The following is a 22427-nucleotide window of genomic DNA, read 5'->3' as shown; positions in this document are numbered from 1 at the left end:
CATTTTTAAGAGTTATGGCTAGGGGTGAAACGATACACCGGTGCTGAATATCAATATGATTCACAGTACGCAGCCTACGATATGATACATTATTGCTACACATTAGCTTCATGGTCTTTCCATCTTTGGAAGGTCTGTCAGTGGCAGGCATTTCCCTTTTATGTGTGTTAAGAATTCAATATCATGTTAGTCAAAATTCAATGTAACATTTGTCACTGCATGACACGTCGGAAGTGCACCCATCAAATTAGACCCAGGTTAACAAGATGTGATTCAAATGAGTAACTTCACATAAAAGTGGTTTTTAAATGATGAGTAAAATATCTCATTATACTTGGGGAACACATTTCAAATGTCTCCTTTGTGCTGAACATGCAGTTGGGATAGGATAAATAACCTGGAATCTGCGAGTGTGGGGGCTTTATGAACAACATCACCTTGTGTTCATAGAAGGCAAGCAGGTGATGCCATTAGGTTTGCTTTTTTTACTGATAAAAATGAGTGCCTGTACGTGCAACAGCACTCTCAGATGAATTCTTAAAGAGTAAAAATGTAAACAACCAGTAATTATTCTTGGCTGCAGAGTATTAAAGTAACTTCTAATTGGTCAGTTTCATTTTGTATCAATTCACCTCTTCTAACGATATGTGTATTGGTATGACAAATGTATTGATGCATATTGATGAATCATTTCACCTCTAGTTATGGCCCTTTTATTCAGCTTCAAATCTTTACATGGGATGTTGTTTGTGTTTATGAGACTTTGCAGGAGATGGATTTGAAGCATTCCATATCATCCTTTTGAGCAATCATGGTCTCAGATTGCCCAGCTTCCCCTCTCTCTTTCCTACTCAGATTTCTGTTTCAGGACCTATGGAACAAGTTGCAATGAACAGTGCCCATTGCAATGCACACATCACTAATAACTCTTGTTCACTGAAAGTTGAAAATTATATTTCAGTTATTGTTATTACATTTATGGGAGTTTATTATCTTAGAGGATTTAAGAGAGTCTTTTGGCACAGAATCTTGACATTTTGTAAAAGGTAGTAAAACGCCCAGATCTAGATACCATATAATTGGAATTAAAACACCCTATGTGTGTTTCAGACTGGTGCCGTAACTCCACTATGTCCTCCAAGGCTAACGATCTTGTAGGAGCCTATGATCCAGCAATTCTCTCCTCAGGATATGTCACAGATGGTATGTACTCGTGTGCTGCCATACTGACATTATTGGCTATATATTTAATTTTCTTGGTTGCATATTTGAGATTCTGTAGTTATCTTTGTAAGTGTTTGACATAAGTAAAGACTCCACAACTACATCTGTTCTCCAGACAGCTGCCAGGTTGCACAGACGGCTAGCTCATTCAGAGTATTTGCTTGTTTCAGAAGAAAGCAGCCACATTGTTACTGGTCAATTCTTTCATGTCCCAGCCAATTCAATCGGTCATTTTAAATTTGTGTTTCATATAGTGAACATATCAAGCATTACAAACTCAAGAACTTGTTTAAACACCTATAAACATGAAGGAAAAATGAACACATTAAATATTATGAATGTATCAACATTATAAATATACACATGAAGTACACAAGAGAGAATGAGAGAGAGAGAGAGAGAGAGATTGCTATAAAGCATAATTTAAGGAAAACAACTAAAACTCAATAATTTTGGCTTTGATTTAAGTATACAATAACCAAATACACATTTAGTACATTTGGCAGTCAAGGCTACCCCAAATAGCGAGAGCTGGCAGACTTTAACAAGTAAATTATGCCCTATCCATCAGTTATTCTGCACTGTGGATCTTCATTTCAAATGTAGTTGAAAATATAGACCAGAAGAGCTTGCATGATGGTCTGTTGTCCATTGACTGCAATATTAGCTGTCTGTCCATTAGCACAAGTTATCACTACTTCTCCTAAACTACTTAAAGGATTGCCTTGAAACTTTAGGCACACATTCATCCTATAGTTTATTTGGTCTTAAATGAAAGTGGTGCAGCTAGGAAATCCAATATTGCCACTAGTGGCCTCTTGAAAATCTTGTTACTACTATCCTGCATGGATGGTCACATCAACAACATGAGGGTTTTCACAAAAAGGCTTCTTATGATGTTGGTCCTAACTGAAAATTGTGTGGGGCTGGTGTCCAATGTGGCCACCACAGTGGTCATCTTAAAAATCTTCTTGCTACTCCGCCTAGTTGGACTGTCATATCAACATGGGATTTTCACCAAAATACTGCTTATGATATAGTTGGTACAAAATGAAAATGGTACTAAACTTTACAGCAGTACCTCAGTTGTTTTAAACAGCACATTTTTTCATGCAAAGCATCTGCCTGATCAAACTGTTGATTATAAAAAAAATTTTTTAAAAAATGGCATCCAGCAAGTGAAGCATGTTGAAGACAAAATGGAAAATAAGCCTCCCAAAAAGTGTTAATAATCAGCACAGAAGAATAAAAAGGAATATTCAGATTCTTATGAATAAAAGCAGGAAGGGAGACAATAACGTTTATTGTACCTCACATGCCAATTTATGTCTTGTGGTGGGAGATTAGATTGCCGTTGTCATGTGAAATAGAATAAAATTTCCAGTCAAGTTGAGATTGCAACAAGCCTTTGAGCTGCACAGAGATTGGAACTAAGTTTGTGCAACTGTACTATTGGTAAATAAGGTCTTTGTGCACTTTACAAACTTTTCAGTTGAACATAATATTTACCATCACATGTTTCAAATACTGAACTTTTAAATACGGTTTACAGCTTTAGAATAGTTTGTATCTTGTTACACCTTACTGAAAACTGGTCAAACTTATGGAATAAATTAACTACCTTACTGAGATGGTCTTTTCATTTGCTTGATACCACTTTGTAGGTCATGTTTTCATTCAGTTTTTATCATCCTTGAAATACATCATCAGAATCTTGGACAAGTCCAGATATGAGCGAGATCTATGGATGTGACTGGGGTGATCTTGCATCTGATTGGTGGGTCTTATTAGCATCCTGGAAGCCATATTTTTTTATTTAGTTCGGATTGAAATTGGAATACAGTAGTCCCCCTCTTATAAGGCCACCCCTGTTGTTAAATGAGGCACGTGGCTAATAATCAGACGTGATTTTTCTCCATTTTAAAGCGGAAAACCGCTTTTCTCCTAACTTGAATCAGATTTGTCTTGATATAGTCCGTTTTTTATATCATCTCTGATCCGATTTTTTAAAAACAGTCTGTCTGGCTCCCATTCCACAACGACCCTTGTAAATTATTTGTTCCATATATGACTTATATAGAGAGTTTTCTGATTAGTCAAAGGTTTAAATTCATCCAGTGAATCTTCGTATAATGGAAACTGATGGCAATGGAAAGAAGAAGCATGCTTGCAAAACATTGTGTCCCAAGTTGTTGAGAGAGACCATGACACAAAAAGTTTAAATAAAAGTTGAAAAAACATATGGAAATGGGAATGGCTGGAATTAAAAGTTGATGGCAATTTAGTTGGTCAGTTTAAAAGAAAACAATGCTAGAGGACTGGCATTTTGTGACCTCTGCAATAAAGATCGCAATTATGGTAATCACGGTTGGAAGAGTTTGAAACAGCACCTGCAACAGAAGCTGCATAAGGAAAAATTGAAGCTCAGAAGGCATCTGGAAAAGGTGCAGTTAATTACTATAAGAAGAAAGATTTCTTGCATGGGAGAACAGATGTAGCCCTCTGTCAGAATATGCATCACATATCGACCAATTTGGGTTGATGGTTTTTTTGGGGTTCTTCCTTCACCTGCTGTTTAAATAACAACAAAAAACAACCAAACCAAACTAAATCAACCAACTAATCAACTGTGGCAACAGCAGCAAAGGTACTAGTCCATCATTTTTGCCACAGCTGTTATGAGTTTATAAATTTTGACTAGTAATTTTTGTAGACCTTTGAATATCATTAATTATGTGCTTCTGAACAGTTACCTAAAAGTCATCATCAGTTGGTACAAATGGATTTTTCATGGTGAGCCTATGAGATGGAGAAGTATTGAGCAATTCTGTGTCACGCGATGCTAAAAAGTTTACATTTTAGCTCACTTAAAGTTTCTCTAACAATGTCCATTGTTCCAACTAGAACTTTTATAACTTATTCAAGCTATATTCACCGATATCTGGAGATGCGCATCTGTAATAAATATTTGTAGCAAAGTATGAGAATGCATCAGTGTTTTTCAGTGATGCATTTGAATTGAGCAACAACCAGAATCAAACCAGGAAATGAAATTATTTACATCTCTCAGGCAGAAATACAGTGTATAATCATAATCTGCCAGAAGATTTTTCAATCTTTAAATTTACCAAATTTTTTTACATCGATACTGATTTGTTGGACATAATCACCAGAATGGACAGAAACAGACCAGAACAGATATAGCCAGAAGGTTAAAATCGATTTGATACATCTTTTAAGTAGCTAAATTCACATTGGTTTAGTTAACTGTACACCTTTTATTGACTTCCCTTTTATAAAATTTCTTACTGAAGCTGAGAAAATAAAGTTGCACACATAAAAGAGAGGCACACTTCTACTCATTGTTTTTATTATACTTCTCCATTCCAGCCTGTTCTTATGATCTTGTCCCCCCACATGCTGTTTGTCTTGTTTATGATATGTATCTAAATTTGTCAGTTACTTTTCCTACTACTATACTGATTGTTTGTGAATATGCATATCAATGTGAAATGCATCGGGGAGACTAAATCCAAGATAGAAAACCTCAACATTTCTGGATGTATTCTGCTTGGATTCCATGTTTCTGCACAAAACCCAAAAGAGTTCAGGACTCGCTGTACTAATTCAGTTCCCACTATAAACCTGTTTAAACACCATAATGTTAAAATTCAATAACTTAAAATTTTGAGTTCTCATGATCAAATTTGTATCAATATACACACATCTATGATGACAACTTTTGTGGAATAGAAAACCATAAAAGCCACACCATTTTCTGGATCTACACAAATTTGAAATGTGTGTTTTCAATACTAAACCAAAGAGTCAGCTGCTGATTTCAGTAATAAGTCTTCCAAACTCAGATCTGTAAAGGAACATAAAGTATGTTAATAAAACAATATCCCTCACTTTTTTCAGTTACAAGTAGGGCAAGTTCTCAAAAGATTCTTTTTACTAAAACCTTACTTTCATTATCAACCAATCAGGGAGTCAAACCCATATATACTTTATTTGATCTTAACTGATTTACAGTATGGTTCTCGTTCTTTCATATCTGTAGTAATGTGAGTCCTTCAACAACTTTAAGTGGTTTTAAGCCTTTTTTGACCATGCTGACTGGACACTGTAAAATAAAGTAACAGAAATACCATGGGATAACCTGACAAATCAAATCAAATAAAATGGTCAAGTTATCTCCCCTGCAGGGAAGCTGCCAGGATTTCAGGATTTAATCTAAGTTTTTTGTGTGTGTGTGTGATCTCCAGTGAGGAAGTGGTGGTGGGAGGAATAGCCGTTGTTAAATATCTCCCTAACGCTTGAATATCTGTCTCTCTTTCTTACTGTTCCACTCTTGTTAAGGCTCTACCAAAATCAAAATACTCAATGAGATGTCATCTCTAGTTGTATAGTCATCATTACTGTGATGTCATTGGGCATGGTCTCGTGGTTGTAGTAGGGTCTTGGTTGGGATGGCAGAAAGACCTTAGGCTTACTCCAGATTTGACAGCTAATTATGATGTTGTCAAAAGAATTCAAATTTTTCTAACAATTCAGTCGGACTCGGATTATTTACTTGATTCATAGTCAGTGTATAGGTTCTAAAATTGATGTTTCTTTTCGAGCCATGTTCCTCCATCACATTCAAGATTTGAATATACCAAAGGTGAAATTAGTACAGTTGCATCCTCAGTTGCTATCATGATTAATTAAAATGTTATTTAATGCAAGACTTTAATGCCAGAACTCATAGCTTCAGTGATTTTTGGGTTAAAAAATTTCTTTCTTCTCAAACAACTCGATTAGAGACAGATTACATTGTTTTTTAATGAAACTGAGAATTCTTGATGTGTCCAAATTGCACAAGAAACGAACAACATCAGATCAGGAAATTAATACCACTGGGAAAATACTGATTGGAATATGCAGAAATAATGCAAAATATATCTTGTATTCTGTTGCTTCTAACAACACTCTGTAATATAACAATAATTTCTGCACACATGAAGTTGGCCCACCTTTTACTTTAGTCCCTTGATAAATAATAGTTTTAGATTTTACAACAAAACTAAGTACATTTTACCTTTTGACAATAACACATGATCACAAATATTTAGATTGCAAGAAAATAGAAGTTACAATTTTATTAAAAGTATTGGCATGAGTAAAACTAAAGGAGATGGTAAAAAAAGAGTCAGGATGAACAGATTAGTAGTGTAGTAATGAACCCATATATCAGAATGACATCAAGTATTTTTTCATCAGTTTCATCATTATTTAATGACGCTGCTTCAAAATGTTGTGTACTGAATAATAGTAATCCAATTTGTAATACAAATACCAAATGATGGCTTGTAACTAAGTGCCAGAAGGTGTGCAGAAAATATCACCATGCGTAAAATATACATAGGTATAGCCAAACACAAACAGGACAAATTTTATCCGTCTTGCTTTAAGTTCACACAGTCTCTTATATTTAATGTCATTTAATTTTTGCACATAGAGAGCATGTACTTTATTTGGTAATACATCTGCATGATGGGAAAGTTTGTCTCGTTATTCTTTTGTTGCCATGGTGGTTCTGCCAACTAGAGATCTACACACATGTAATTATGTTGTATGGGGATTCTCTGCTGTTCTCTATGAGCATTAATCTGTTGATTGTCTGAATTTAATATGATCCTCCTCCTCTGTGTGCAAATATTTTTCTGTGCTGAGAACTCCCTCCATTGCCTGCTGTCTGAAATGCATATGAATAACTAGCTTGAACAAGTTACTGTTCTTTATGGTTGTGCAATTTTCACCATCTCACAGGTATGGCCCCATGGGTATTCTCTTTTGGATATCTCAGTTCCAAAAGGAAAAGTTTTCACTAACATGAATCAGTACTTTGCTGCCTCTTATGCCATATTTTTTCTCTTCCATAATGCTGTATTAGGGTTTTAAGTCCAACATTCCCATAGTCTGCTTGTTCAGACATGGGTATCGTGTCCATCCAACACGTACATCGGACTTGCACTCAGCATCAATTTTGGGCTTAAAATCACACACTGATATTTCCAGTGACATTTTCCCAGTGTCCAGCAGACATGAAATTCATTGTCATCATAGCTATCACCAGCCTGCATTTACTGACTGAAAACATCGTCTGAAGACAAACCCTGTTGTAATTCAGCCATTTTCGTTTCCTGTGTGGCCCTTATTTGAAACATGCATTTTTAAAACTTCTATGATGAAAATAAGGTTAAAATTACCATAAAATGCTTGTTCCAGGGCCCAATGAACCAATCAGATTTAGTTTAATGGCCATTCATGTTGAACAGAAGTATCCAGCTATTTTAACATTTGCCTTCCTGAATCTTGGTGTCGTGTCAAGCACTGCGAGACCACTACAGGCAGTATGAATTACGTCACGAAATGCACTTTTAAAGTATGAGTTGAATAAAAATTGCATACTGCGCAAAGCACGTTTTATATCTGCAACATTGACTTAATTTGTGGAATGTGTATCACTGCTTTAAAAGTACACTGATTTGTACAAATGCATTTGCGTGTTCTGGCATAATTTTCAGACCCAATGTTTTATTCACGTTAGATCGCTTGGAGGGGGTTAGATGTGATTTTAAATATATAATCTTTTTTTTTCTTCCGACAACCCCACCAGTGATTTTTCATTTTGTTAACACAACCCACAACAGAAGTGATTTTCCTAACCAACCTTCCACTGTCAGATTCAAAATCTTTTGAAACACAACCTCCTACATAAGTTCTTTTTGAAGTGCCATCCATGGGGGGGATATATGTTATACTGGAACAGCCCTTAGTACAGTTATTGTTCCATCCAAGAAAGCTTGCTACAGGGATGCCAACAATTGCAGAGTATGTAGAATTGTTGCTAACTTTTGGTGAAAATTCAGAATTCTAGAAACTTGAAGAAATTTTGGAATAGTAATTTGAACATGAGTTTTCTCAAGGGACACGGGTAAGAAGAAAAGGATTTTGGTACCACTATGATAGATTAATTAGTATAGTGTTCATTCCCAGCCAGGAGCCCCGAGTGGTCTGAAGCGACCGTTACAGATCACTGCCATCTCACCAGTCTGCGTGGGTTCGAGTTTCTGGCTCAGCCAATTTGGGTATGTGAGAAAGCTTGCCAGTAGCTTCTCGGGTCGGTGGTTCTTTCCGGATTTTTTCCGGGTTCTTCCTCCACAATTCATACTGGCCTCCATGTATAGTTTATCTTGTGCTGAAAAATGGCGTGAAACCCTATAACAACAACATTCCCAGCCATGGGATCATTAGAAAAAAATAGGAATATGGGAAGGACTCAGTCTAGATTTAGAGAGGCCCTGGGCATCAGACTTTCAGACTTTTGGAATAGCATCATTGGAGCAACCGAAATTTAACACTGCAGGTACAAAGAATATTGTTTGTCATTGTAATATTCAGAATGTAATGAGTCAGTTACACTATATATTGGTGAAAAATGATTGCAAAGAAGAAGAATTTTTTTTTGTTGATGCAGATACATTTTGAAGAAAACTTCTCAGGCATTGGGGGAATGGATAAGCCATTCATTCTCATTGAACCATACTTCTTAATAACTATACAGGTATGTTTCTGCTCAAAAAAAGGTGCAATAGGATTGGACAGTTGTTCAATACTTTAAGAGATTATCACTTCCTGACTGGCTTCCTCGAGACTAAAAAATTGATGCAAGTATTGCTTATAAGCGTGCTCATGGGTTGACATCTCTTTTGTTTGCAAGATTGCACATAAAATACCATATATACTAATTTATAAGTCAGGTCGAGCTGCAAACAATGAAAGATCCTTATTTGCCATAGCATAATATGCCTGCAGATCAGAGTCTGTTGTTCTACTGAATCTTAATGAACTGCACATACCCAGATCTGTCAGCATAACGTTCTGGTAGACCCAGGTCTGTGCAGTTTGTAGTTTGACTGATCTTACAAGCAAATATACATTGTATACAGTTCTCATTATAGACAGGTTTGGAATGAAAAAATATGTTCATATGTAGATGATTTAAATTATCATTGCATAATTGCAAATTTTTCCATTATTGTAAAAAATGTGTACTTTTATGGCATACATGCTTTAAAAAAAAATCTCAGAACAGATTTAAAAGAATCTGAACACAAAGGCATTATTAATATGAGTGGGTCTATTTTCAGGTTCAGTGCTATCAGATGATTCCCCATACTGGCTCAAATCCATTAATCAGTTAACAGAGACAGAAAACACATCTGGTCCCAACCACAGACTACCCTTCAGTGCACAACAGTTTCCACTCAGAAGTAAGCCATCTCTTATTATACATCCACTATAAAGCAAGCACAGCACATCATGGTATGATGTCTGATCATCCTTGAGTCTGTTTCCCATTTCATTTCCACACAGTAACTGGAGTTCTTCACAATCTATATTTGCCACCCTAATAGCTAGCACTTGGGGTGACAAAAAAGCTCATTAAATTTTAGGGTTAAAAGGTAAGGAGACTTTGACTGCAAGAAGAAATGTAGTTTCCACACTATAACATTAGCCCTCCATCATAGACCTGTTGGAAAGAAGACACATACCTATCTCTTGTATACTTCCTGAAAGATGAATCTAGACCAGTGTGCATACCATGCTAGTATCCACAGAGAGCGAAACACATTCTTGTTGAGTGTGTTGATTTCCACCCAGAAGTATTTTGGGATGAATTGCATGAAGAAACTGTATGACGATATTCCACCCAAGAAAATCTTTGGGATTAAGGTCTATGTATATTTTTAAATTGACCACATGTTATAAGGCTTGTACATGCATTGCTGTTGCCTTTTATTTTATTTACATTTTACAGAATTTTAGCATCTTTCTATTTTATCTAGTTCTTCATGTTTACATTTAATTGGAGATCTTTGTCTTTCAAATTTTGTGTAAAATTCATTTTTACATTTTTCGAACTTTACATTTTAAGCAGCAATATGTATAGCAACTATTGCGCTTATGTGCCAAATATGCTGCTGCATACATACTAGACCAGACTTTGTGGATACATAAAATGCCTATTCATTTGGGGTTCAACATTTGGGGTTCTACTTTTAATCACCCAGTACAGCTCAGCCTACATTGATAAGATATGGTTGGAATGTTCTATCAAAATTGTGTCAGATGTTCTATCAAAATTGTGTCGTAGGTGACTTTTTTTCAATGATTTGGCTTTCAATGCAGCTGGTCCAGATACCTGTATTCAGCTTCTTTACTAAAACAAGACAATTTTTATCAGACTTGGTGTGTTTCATACTTTCTCAAAGTTATGTCATGCGTGACTTCCCTAGAAGTTGTGTACCTACATCGTGGGAAACCTATTTTCAGCTTCTTCAAAACTAAAGAGCCAGTTTTGATCAGACTTGGAAAAAATGTTTATTAGGACCTATATCAAAATTATCTTGGTGGCTTCCTTAAAGGTTTGCATCTTCCTTAACAGCTAGACAGAAAATATACTCAACTTCTTTAGAATGGCTGAGCTAATTTTGATCAAATTTAATACAAGTGTTACTGAGGAAATATTCTATCAAAATTGTGTTTGGGCTGGCTTACCAAACAATGATGTGCAAGAATATGGAAAACCTATTTTCAGCTTATCAAAAACAACTGAGCGTTTTAGCTTCTCCAGAAGAACTGAGTCAGTTATAATTACACTTGGTAGTGTTTATATCACAGATGCTATGATCAGAATTGTCTGGTGGCTTAGCAATGATTTGGCTTCGATAGCAACCCTCTCAAAACAAATGATTTTTCACTTCAAATCCAGAACAGCTGGGTCAGTTTTTTGATCAAACTGTATGAATGTTTCTTAGAACTAGCTCTATCAAAACTGTTTGTCCCTTCCAAGAACTTTGTGTTATCAACCCAGTGAAAACCTTTTTTGACTTCTGATGGCTGAAGCAATCTTGATAAAACTTGATAGTGGTGTTTCTTATGATACGTTGTGTGAAACTTATGTCTGACATGACTCCCTAGCAGTCCTGTGGAAAACTGATTTTCATCATTGGAATGGCTTTTTATAAAACTTTGTACGAATGTAGAATATGTTGTCAAAATTGTATCCTTGGTGGCTCTGGTTTGGCTTCCATAACATTTGGGTAGAAATCCTGATTATCTTCCATCAGGTATGGCTATATTTAAAAATCATTCTCTTGTCAGATTTAATAAAGTCGTCACTTGAATGCCCATCGCCTTTGTACAGTAAAGATATCAATGCTGCATCTGTCCAGCTAAAGTTACTGAAAGTAAAAACACAGTGAAACAAATGTCATATTCCACCAATATCTATGAAACAGCTGGAAATTATCCTGACTTGGGTGTCTTTCAACCCAGGGCACCTGCCTTATTACATTTGCCATTTGGGTCTATAGCCTCATTTAATTATGAGGGATATATCCTTATGATGTTTTACAATTGAGATTTTTGTCTCTAAGTGTTAGTATCTCAGCAGCAAATGGTATTCATTATATCAGGGTCAGCAACCTAGTCAGTATTGACATTTGGATCTTCCAGTTTTTGATCATTTCAGTCAAACCTGTCAGAGACTATTTCAAATGATAAGCAAGCCATTCCTCTTTCTAAGTCTTTTCATATGTAAAAGAATTATGAAAATGTTATTACTTTGTCCAGAAAGACAAAGTTCACTTTTTTTTGCATAATGTTTTACTGGCTTGGAAACTGTTAATGAGAAAAATATACCTTGGACAGGAAAGACTTTATGAAAACAAGTTACCCATTTTCTGTAGGAAATGGTTTGAATATAATTTAATCTATATTGGTTATATGCGTACAGACATGGAAATATTATTGACTTTGATAACTTTAAAGTTAAATATGGTCTTTATGAATTTCCTTGCTTTTCAAGGTATATTTCAAGATGTAAAAAGTTAGACATAAGACACCAGTTAAACCATTTATCCCTTTCCATTTAGAAATTGTATTTTGTGACAAGAAAGGATGTAAAGACTATTACAAGTCACTTTAAATAACGGATGTTACACGAACTAGTGCAAATAAATGGAATGAAATTTTCAATATGAATATGGATATATGGCCTGACATATATGATACAAATTTTAAATAACAATAAACTCAAAATTACAGTGGTTTCAAGCTTGTGTTTCTGTTTAAAATATAATTGTCCAGTACTGTATTTGTTTTGGAAATGTGATAACCAGGCCATGTAATGATGTGTCCCACTGGATTTGAAATAAATTGAACATGATATTGTGCCAAGTGCAAAACCTTATATTATTGAGAGATACATGAACATTTGGGAAAGTTCTCTGTCAGTGATGGCAGTCTACCATGCATCGTCGATCTGCTGTAGGTCAGCGGTCATTCCAGGACATGTGGTCCTGATGTTCCAGGTTGCAAAATCAAGAGCTAGAATCTTCTTATTTCTTTCTAGGTGCGGAGTTTGTGGCCCACTTGTCGAGGTGGTTCTCTAAGCTGCACACACCAAGTGAAGCAGACAGGCAATGGTGGGCAGCACCTTACTAACTGGGGGCTGCCCAGCCTGAGGCAGGCGATAGCTGTTAAGTGAGACATGGTGATCTCTCCCACCGCCAGAAGTAACCCCTGGTGCCAAGCTCTACGCCAATCGAGCTTTGAATTAAAACTGGTAAACTGCTACTTTTCGTGTTGTGCTGCTGCCATACGACGATACTGGAGTGTCCTCTCCAGTGGAGCTACAAAGCCTGGGCAGGGTGGTATGGAGAATCAGCTGTTGCCCATGCAGCAGATTCCCCCTCTCCACATAGCTGGTGGACCCAAGGGAACGACGAATGCTGATAGAGCTTGGTACCAACAGCGTCACAGTAGTTGCCGGAATGACATTGAAGTCAATGACAGACCGCTTTAGGTCTCCGGATTTTCTGTCGGGGGTTTACTCCCTTAGCCTATCCCATGAGTGGGTATAGCTGCAAGGCAGCAGAGGTTTGGAATCAGAGTTTTCCTTCTCCTGGATGAGCTACCATCCAAGGTTTACGATCCCCATCTACCTGAAGCGACTGGTTTTTAAGGTGCCATTGGCCTGCCTTCACCCCCTCTCCTGTTAGTGGAAAACATGGTCTGCCTAACTTCGAAGCTAAGCCACTCACAAAGGCCAGGAGCTAGATTTTAGTTGACAGGAGCTCAGAGACGCAAGCTGTATGGTGCATTTCTGGAGGAGTGGGGCGCTTGTCTCCCACTCACACCCCGGCAATGTCAACCTTGGACCACATGTATGGATGGAATATATGGACAACCTTTCTAATTTTGTTTTCTTCTAGCAAAATGCTACATCTATATATGTATAATAAAAAGGGATATGCCTAGATTAGAGGAGTTGAAAGTGTTTCTTAAAGACCTATATAATCTGGAAAAATATATTGCATTCAGATCGAAAAATAAAGAAGCATTTATAGTGATTAGGGAATACTGAGAACCATTATTCCATCAGTAACTAAGAATGATTTATTATAGTTCAGATGCATGTTTAATAGCATCATGTTATGGCGTACATTGTATTTGTATTAAAAGCTAATAACCAACTAAAAATTATTGAGTCTGATTTGATGGTAAACAGGAACAAAGGACTGTAATATCATAAAGTCTCTGTCACCTAGATGCTGTATGTTTGTATTTGGCTATCTAAAATGGGGTTGTGTGTTACATAAATGTGTTTGTATGTATGTATATTATTTTTTCCTACACATGTGTTGTCTCTAGATTATGTGAGATTGTAAGGTGACCTTAGGATGGCTCCCCAATCAAATGGTCAATCTTTTATGGCGGCAGTTAAAAGAGAAAATACATTTACACAACTTCTGTCCCCAAAAAAAGAGAAAAATGTTCACTGAACAGAATTTAACCAACATTGATAGAAAGTGTCCTGGCATAGAGGCCTTACGTTGTTGGAAAAGTTCTGATATGCCATCAGATATAGATAAAGATATAAAACTTATAGCAGCCCTACAATAATTCTTGTTATCTCAGATCAACAACATTGGAAGAAATTCATGCAGAAAGTATCCTTATGGCCCTGATTTCTTGGCTAATATCTTTTGCATTTGGCTCATGGGCACATGTAACACGTGTGAATGATCTTGAGCTTCTTGTTAAGTAGAACATCTGAAATTTTTAAATTCATCACAATCTATGTTCTTTATGATTATAGAAACTTTGGCAAATAAAGATTCTTGGGAAAAGTTAATGCCATCAAATTAATGTCTGAATGTATTCAGTTCTGTGAATTCATTTATTTTTCTGTGTATCAGTTTTATACAAAAATCTATCTACCAGTTTTGTTGATTTAAAAGGTGTGTCCTGTCATCTTTACTCTTGATTGTTCATTCATTGGGCCTTGAAATCCTGCATTTATGATTATGATTTTCATTGTTACATAAATACTGTAACATGTCATGGGTCAGTGTCAAATAAAATGGAATAGATGGGCAGCTCACGCCTTTTTCGGTTACTAGATCTCTCCAGTGTATTGTAGTGTCAAGAAATGTGTTCACCACAGAAGTTCTTATATAGATCATAAAAGCACAAAACAAAACAAATATAAATAGTCAACACAGTTTATTATGTCTTCCAGGCTTGGATGTGTTTTCTCCAAAATTTAGTGCTCAGAGTGGTGAAATATAATATTTGCAAATAAGCAGAACAGATGCTTGATAAAGCATATTGAAATAACATCAATAGTTGCAGTGGTAAAGTGCATGTGAAAATCAGCATGATTGTTCCATTTGTCCTAATTCACATAATCTCTAACTCAGAAAATCCCAATTCCCAAACTAATCTTACACAGAAAAATAAGGTAATAGTTCTTGAAATGTGTTCATAAGACGTACCGAAGTGGTAATGATTTTGTGCATCCAGTTGAGGTTCGGAACCAGACCAGGGTTTGTGTTTTATAGCCCAGTGGTGAATATGGTAGAGGCAGTCTGGAACCGGATATTAATAGTGTGTCGCGTTTTTTGGCTGAGACACAGTTTGTCATTTTCAGCAACACAGTCTATAACTGGATGTCAGTAGTGTGTCGCTCGAGTTGAATGCGACACTTGTTTTGTAACAAAGTGTGTTGTATCGGGTATATTATTTCTACTTCTAAATGACACAACCACTACAGAATGGATGGAAATTTGTGATTTCAAAATCATACATGAAATTGAGTAGGAAATTTGATAATGCCAATACTAAATTTCCAATGGATAGCAGACGGTTATGTTGATGACGACACAGTGACAGTGTTGTCAGGTAATTCCCTCTATGGGAAATTTTATCTGCTATAACGGGGAAATAAACGTTGAAACAATTTCAGAGAAACATAGTAGTCATTATGAGTACTAAATTTAATGTCTGTAGTAACTAGCCTACCTTGCTTGAAATTATCTGCTGAGATGACTAGAGACTTTTGTTCTGTTTGCTTGGTCTTAAGACCTTTACTGGAGTCCAGTAGAACCACAACTGCCAAAACGGTGGATCTCACCTCTATTTATAGGTTTTGGGAACACACTCAGGAAATTCATGACAAGGATTTCACGAATATGACTAAATATGGAAGAATTCGGAAAGATTAACCTGAGTTCATGATACACACAGTAGTAAAAATGGCTCCCAATTTCAAACATCAAAAATAGCAATTATTTCACAATAAATTATACAAAGATTCAACATTGATGATGAACAGTTTCATCACACTGGTGACCAAAAATTATGAATTTACATGAGAATTATCTTAATACAGGAGAACAATGAATACAATTAAATATTTCTCTCTCAAAATAGAAGGTAAGTGATGACAGTTTACAATCCTATCATGTACACACTGGGCTTCAAAAATCTTTACCCAGATAATAAATATTTAAACAGATCATTTTTATATTTACATATTGTATCAAATTACTTTTCCTTTGTGCAAAGGTCATATATAAAAAACTGTTGCTACAGTATTATTTGCATTGGAAACAGAGGTACAACTTTCCAACATGAAGGGAATGTTAACAGTGAAAGGAGATTATAAATTTTCTCAAACAGTAATGATTTATATGCAAATACACTTTATAAGAATATAAGTTGACAGGTAGTCAGGATTGTTTCAATACTGATTAGTGTTCTTTTGTTAATTCAGATGCAGTGTGGCCCCCCCAGACTCACAACCCACCACCAGGCTTTCAGACACACATTAGACCAACACTGCAGTCAGCAGAGGCCCGCACAATTTCAGAAGGATTACAGTAATTCTTGATGCAGCTGCAGCTTTATTATCAACATGAAGCATTAAATTGTTCCTAGCACCTGCCTGCCTTTTTCTTCAGTATTTATTTATTAATCTTTAAGCGGTATCGGGTCATCACTTATAGCTCTAGCTGCTTCAGAGGCAGACCCTGTTTATTCATATTTTCTTAGTCCCAAGATTAAATGCAGCTATTTTAGCAGCTTAATCTTGTGTTATGCTTGTCATTTTGGTGCTGTAGTTGGCATATATTTCATATTGATCAGTTTAGGTACCTGAAATCATTCTGTGTTGTGATGGGATTAATGGAGAAACACTCCTTTAGAGGAAGTAAAGGTTAAGGATGGATGTAGATACTTTACAGTCATTATTATTCAACTAAAAATACAATGGACTGGCTAATTGAAGGATGTAGGTTTTATGATAATTGTAAAGCATAGAAAATTTACAAATATGTCCATATTGAAGTATGGCAATATTTTGCAAGTCACAGGATTTGTTTTATATTGGATTTATCAGAATTACAAAATATTTACAAAATATTCTTTGTAACATATATATATATATATATATATATATATATATATATATGCACATTATATAAACTTATCCCACAAGTGACTTTACCATCAATTAACAACGTATGCTGTGCACCTCTTCATCTAGTTGACATTACAACTGCCTCTAAAGCAGTGATGGCATACAAACAAGCAGTTGGCCAGTTATTCATATATTCTCATTATAGAATTGAATATATTGTCTTGTTGCAATTACCCAAAGTGTCAAAAACCATTTAGAGTGACATTAACTTAGGCGTATAAAGTTTCATGATTGAAATCTTTTTTTAATAAAGCCATTTTCTTAAAGAGAAAATTTGTTCTTATCTTTGGTACCAAGTTAAATTGATGTTTCATAGATTTTTTTGAAAATATATAGCTTGAAGAACTAAATATAACTATTTACAGGATAGCTGCCAGCTATGCAAACTGCCCATTCAGAAATGAAGCCTTTTTTTTTTGTCTCTTCCGGAGATTTTCATCAGTGTGAAAGTGTTATATATCACTAGAAATTTCCTTTAGAGTTCGCCATCAGTTTTGTATCACAATATGTTGAAATGTGTGATTTGCTCTTTTATCCTTCTCTGGGTCTAAAATTTTCCCCATTTCCTTGCTTTTTAGAATACTTCAGGTCTTGATGTTGAAGTAATTTTCACTTACAGTGTCCTGGCGATTTATGACAGTGTATTAGTAGATATTGCCAATTTTTGCTGATTTATTGGCATTTCTTTTCTGCATTGCAGCATTTTTGTAATCAGTTGTTTACAGTATTTTGGTCAGCTTTTGACAACCAGTGAAAATGAAAATGCATAGCCTGAAAATCACATGCATATTGGTCTTGACCATTATTTAAACATTTATTCTGCTTTACAAAGCACGAGAACACAAGATATAAAAGACTGAAAACATTGATTGTTGCATCAATAATGGCATGTCACATTTGCACTATATTTATGAAGAAATAAAAGTCGGTGTCACTTAAAAAATTCATAATTTTCTTTATGAGCACAGGAAATATTGGATCAGATGTATGTTTGTATAACATTTAACATTAGTAACATGTGAATATTGGATCGGAAGCGAGTAAAGGGAAGTTTTAAAAATGAAACCGCTTCAAGTTATTTAAGGGAAACTGGTAGGTACCGTTTAAAATATTTTTGCTTAAATTATACAGCAACAAACTGCATGTTCAGTACAATATTGGTAGCACATTACAGAAATTAAGAGATTGGGAGAGGGATGCATGGAACTGATCTGGTGGGTGGAGATAACCCTGTCACTTTCTCCATGAATTGCCAGCATTTTAAGAAATGAGATGCACATCACTACAACTGTACATCAAAATATTTTCCATATCTACAGTAAAGGAGCTCAGATATCTAATTATCTTGTTTTATTTGCTTAAAATCTCTGCATTGAACGAGTATGTGTAAATCAGTTCATAGGTTAGAGGCATCCATTTGTTTTTGATGTTTGGGCATAAATCTTTTTTTGTTTAATATTATGTTTAGTAGACTTAAAGCCAGTTTATGGCAATGTATTGGGTAATAATATAGACAATAATATAGCAAGTGTTTCATTTTCATCTTATTTTTTGTCCTGTATACATCTTGCCCCCATTTTTGTCACAAACGAGGAACATAAGAAACAAAAACACCTAAGAAGCTGAAACAGCTTGGGGAAATAACCTTGTTGATATTTTCTCTTCATTAAAGGTTGTGTGCCATTATTAAAAAAGTTATTATACCAGTATAGTGATAGCTCATTATTTTAATCAGAAGAAATCGGATCCTTGTGCTAACTTTGCTAAAGATATGCAGTTTCGGGTAGAAAGATGAAACTTCTACTACCATCCATTACAAAAAGAAATAATTACACCACCATGTCTGCAATTAGCAGAAGTACATTTTTTTAATATGTAAATTTGATGCAGAAAAAAGTGGAGAATAAATCTAAGCAGATAACTTTAAAATAAAAGTGCTGGTCAGTTTTCCATTAAGTTTAAACCGTATGCTAGTTTCTAGATCGATTTGGTCATATGGTTGAGATAGTCAAATAAACTGAACCAGCTGGTCATGTATACATGTAATACACAACACTGAGCTGCTTGGATGTAATTCCATCTCTGCCTGAGTAAATGATCTTCACACACACCATGCTTCAACAATGTCTCCTTCCTTATGGCAACCACTATGTGAAAGCACTACCATAAAACATTATGGATGTAAATTGTCCCACATTGATATATAGCTTGTAAATGAATTCACATAACAAAAGAAAAATCCCATCAAAACCCAGAGTTCACTACTTGTAATGTGAGGAGAAAAGGTTGAGTCAGATAATTAAACGAGGCAAAATTGGCCAGCTTTCAAGGTTGACACTACCATAGCACAATTTTCAAGTGTAGATTATTTACTCGTATTTTTTGTCCAATGCAGTATAAGCTGTATATTTATGGCAATGAATTTTCAACATTTTTAAAGTGGATTATTTACATAAATACAGTTTAAAAGTAGTTTTTCGGAGTTTGCAATGCCAATTTGTTGGCAGAGTGAAATGAGCCATTATCTGATCTAACAATAATCAGAGTTAGCATTGAGTGACCAATTCTGGCTGTTTGTAGTGCAGCGCTAGCTTGAGATGACCTGTCTGGGGACCACAGGAACTAACTGAAAATGTACATTTTCACAGGCAGTTTTCTTCTGAAGTGAGTTTAGTTTCTAAATGGTGCATTTATGCAACCTGGCAGCTATCCTGACAATGGATGGGACATGCTTGTCCCCTTAATTATACATGTATCACTTTTTTTTGTTTGTTTGTCGATCATGAATATTTTTACAAATACTTTAAAATGTTTGAATAATTGTAAAAGATTCTTAGGCATAAACATTACAATAGAAACAGACTTGGTCATAGTACACAAAATTTATATGTATTTGATGTTTTGGTTATTGTCATGCCATAGGCCAGCATGTTTGTATGCCATTCTGGAGCTACTGCATCTTAATCCAAACAATATTGACCCAGATTTGCTGATGGATTATGTGATCATCTATACAATGGGTCCAGATCTATTGGCGCATCATGTGATGGCAAGCAGATGGGGTCTGGATATGCTGAAACAGTATGTGATGGTAGATTGACTGGATCTAGATCTGCTGGCACATTATGTGATGACAAATAGACTGGGACCAAATCACAAGTTGATAAATACTTTTGCCATTGACATTTCAGTGTAGTTGAATGCAAAGATTTGCTTGCTGTTCAGTCATCATTTTCCAGTTAAAGTGGATCTTAGTTGATAATTTGTTAAATTTGTTAATGCTATTCTGTTCCAAATTAGGTAGATATATCATCTCACAAGTACAGCTTTTGTTTATAGGGTATCAAAGAAGGCAGAGGGTATGACATTATTAATTGTTGTACCATATTTACGTGCATCCATTTACCTTCTGCCAAACTTTGTGAATGAATTGCACTTTGGATAAGGAAGAAGCCAACTGAATGTGGGTCTAAAGGTCACAGGTCAAGGTTGCTGACTCAAAGAAATGGATTATGCACAGAAGCATTAGTTTACATCACAGACCTGGACTAAATTTGTATGTGAATGGCTTTCACTTGGAGCTGAGTATCCTTTTGATTTAGAGGTCAGAAGATTTTTTAAAAAAAAGGTAAAGGTCACTAGCCAAAAAAAAAAATTGGTTTCTGTGAAGATAAAAATAATCTTGTTTGGTCAGATGTTTCACATCACTGCACAGGTGGATTATTTAGTGACTTGGTGTCGAGGCAATTGGAGTAATGTGCCTTTCCAAAGAACACAGTGCAGGGGGATTGGGTGGAAGCTGATCTGATAGTAGGATTGGAACCATACCCCAGCTGGTCACGATTTGGGCATGCTAACCACTGAGCTAATGTAGCTTCTGCCTCTGATTGTTCATTTGTTGCTTCATGAGGCCTATTTGATGTGCCTGGACCTTCTTGCAGGAGGGTCAGTCTTCAGATTTGATGGATGGCTTATATGTTGGGTTAGAAAGAGCTCTGTTGATTATGGGGTGAAAGCTCAAAGATTTTTGTGACAAGAGAGAAATGTTTTCTACATAGTTATTACAACATTACTTGACCAAAATAGAGGCCTGTTGATTTTAGGGTCTTGTGCTCAAGATCGTTGTGTAACTGAAAATTATCTTTTCACCAGTGGATCCATGTCTTTTTATTGTAAAATCATTCATTTAGCCATCCTATCAATCACGTGCGTGTCGCAAAGCTCGTTTTTTTGCAGCAAGTCTAAATAGTTTATCCTTTGCAATCGAACTACACTGCATCTTTTTCATGTGCAAAAAATAGAACTGATGCAAACTTGAAAAAACAAAATCAGTATGGCATTAGTAACAACACTTTCTGTTCTGATATCATGCTTAATGCTGTTGTGGTTTAATTGTTTACTATGTCAAGACTGCATTATTAGCTATTACATTTTTTTAGCATGTGACTTGCATATATATATATATACAAATATATATATGGCCCCACTTGTTGAATAATGGCACCATACCACTGGGGTACATTACACTCTTGGATTGGTTATGTGTGTCGCAATACTGCTCCTATGTGCTACTGTTTTTTTGTCAGATGCTGTGATTTTCCTTGATACCATTATTAAGTGTAGGTACGTAATATTTTATTCTAATGAACCAAAGCAAGTATATTTGTGGTTTTAAATTTCCTCTGAGTAGTTGGCAAGAGGTAAATAGATATGTCATTCTACAGACTATATGGGCCGTACTTCGGTGCATATCTCAAGTCCGTGAGGACATGAGAAGTAATGATTACTTGTTCTAATCATGTCTTTCGTTGAGGTGCAGCTGGAGAGTTGTACCCAATAAAGGCTTTAACTCATTACTTCGTATTTTCTTGTTTATCTCCACCACACAGACACAATACAGTAGTGTTGAGATTAGATGCTACACATGACACGCAAATCCATTTACCATCACTCTTTCTCTCGCTCTCTAGTAGCAAGACAACGTTCATGGTTGTTATATTCTTACACAGGGTGCAACATTACATGAGCTGATTATGGCCTACTCTTCATTGTAGAAGAATTTTTTAAAATGTAAACTGTAAATCACAAAATTTACACAAGTTTTAGTAAATTTAGAAGGAAATGTAGTTCGCTTAAAATTAATTGAGAATTGAAAATGCCAAATAATACCTAGACAGTTCCAGTTATGGGGTTACATTATTGTAGTCATCAGTTTACAATTCATTTGTTTTTGTGCATCTAAAGCCATTTTATGGCAGCCAGTATATTTTGTAGAGGAAGAACCCAGGAAAATCCCTGGAAGAACTACCAACCCATGGGAAGC

The 22427-nt window shown here is 35.6% G+C and overlaps 1 protein-coding gene across 4 annotated transcripts in view; it reads left to right on the top strand.

Annotated features, from left to right (window-relative positions):
- LOC149785695 (CCR4-NOT transcription complex subunit 4-like) overlaps positions 1–21960 on the top strand; it is a 73339-nt gene extending 51379 nt beyond the window's left edge. For 3 of the 4 annotated variants that reach the window (XM_089979555.1, XM_089979556.1, XM_089979554.1), the window contains 3 exons: positions 1111–1203; positions 9423–9545; positions 16400–21960. In XM_089979555.1, coding sequence (XP_089835681.1) covers positions 1111–1203; positions 9423–9545; positions 16400–16509 — 326 coding nt within the window. In that variant the 3' untranslated portion in view covers positions 16510–21960. The remainder of the gene's footprint in view (positions 1–1110; positions 1204–9422; positions 9546–16399) is intronic. The other variant, XM_089979557.1, reaches the window with a different exon arrangement.
- The last annotated feature ends 467 nt before the right edge of the window (positions 21961–22427 follow it).

Source organism: Sinohyriopsis cumingii, chromosome 13 (assembly GCF_028554795.1).
Source record: "Sinohyriopsis cumingii isolate HCF-2022 chromosome 13, ASM2855479v2, whole genome shotgun sequence".
Taxonomy (NCBI): domain Eukaryota; kingdom Metazoa; phylum Mollusca; class Bivalvia; order Unionida; family Unionidae; genus Sinohyriopsis; species Sinohyriopsis cumingii.
Note: the sequence above shows the minus strand (reverse complement) of the source record. Positions and strands in the feature narration are given on the sequence as shown.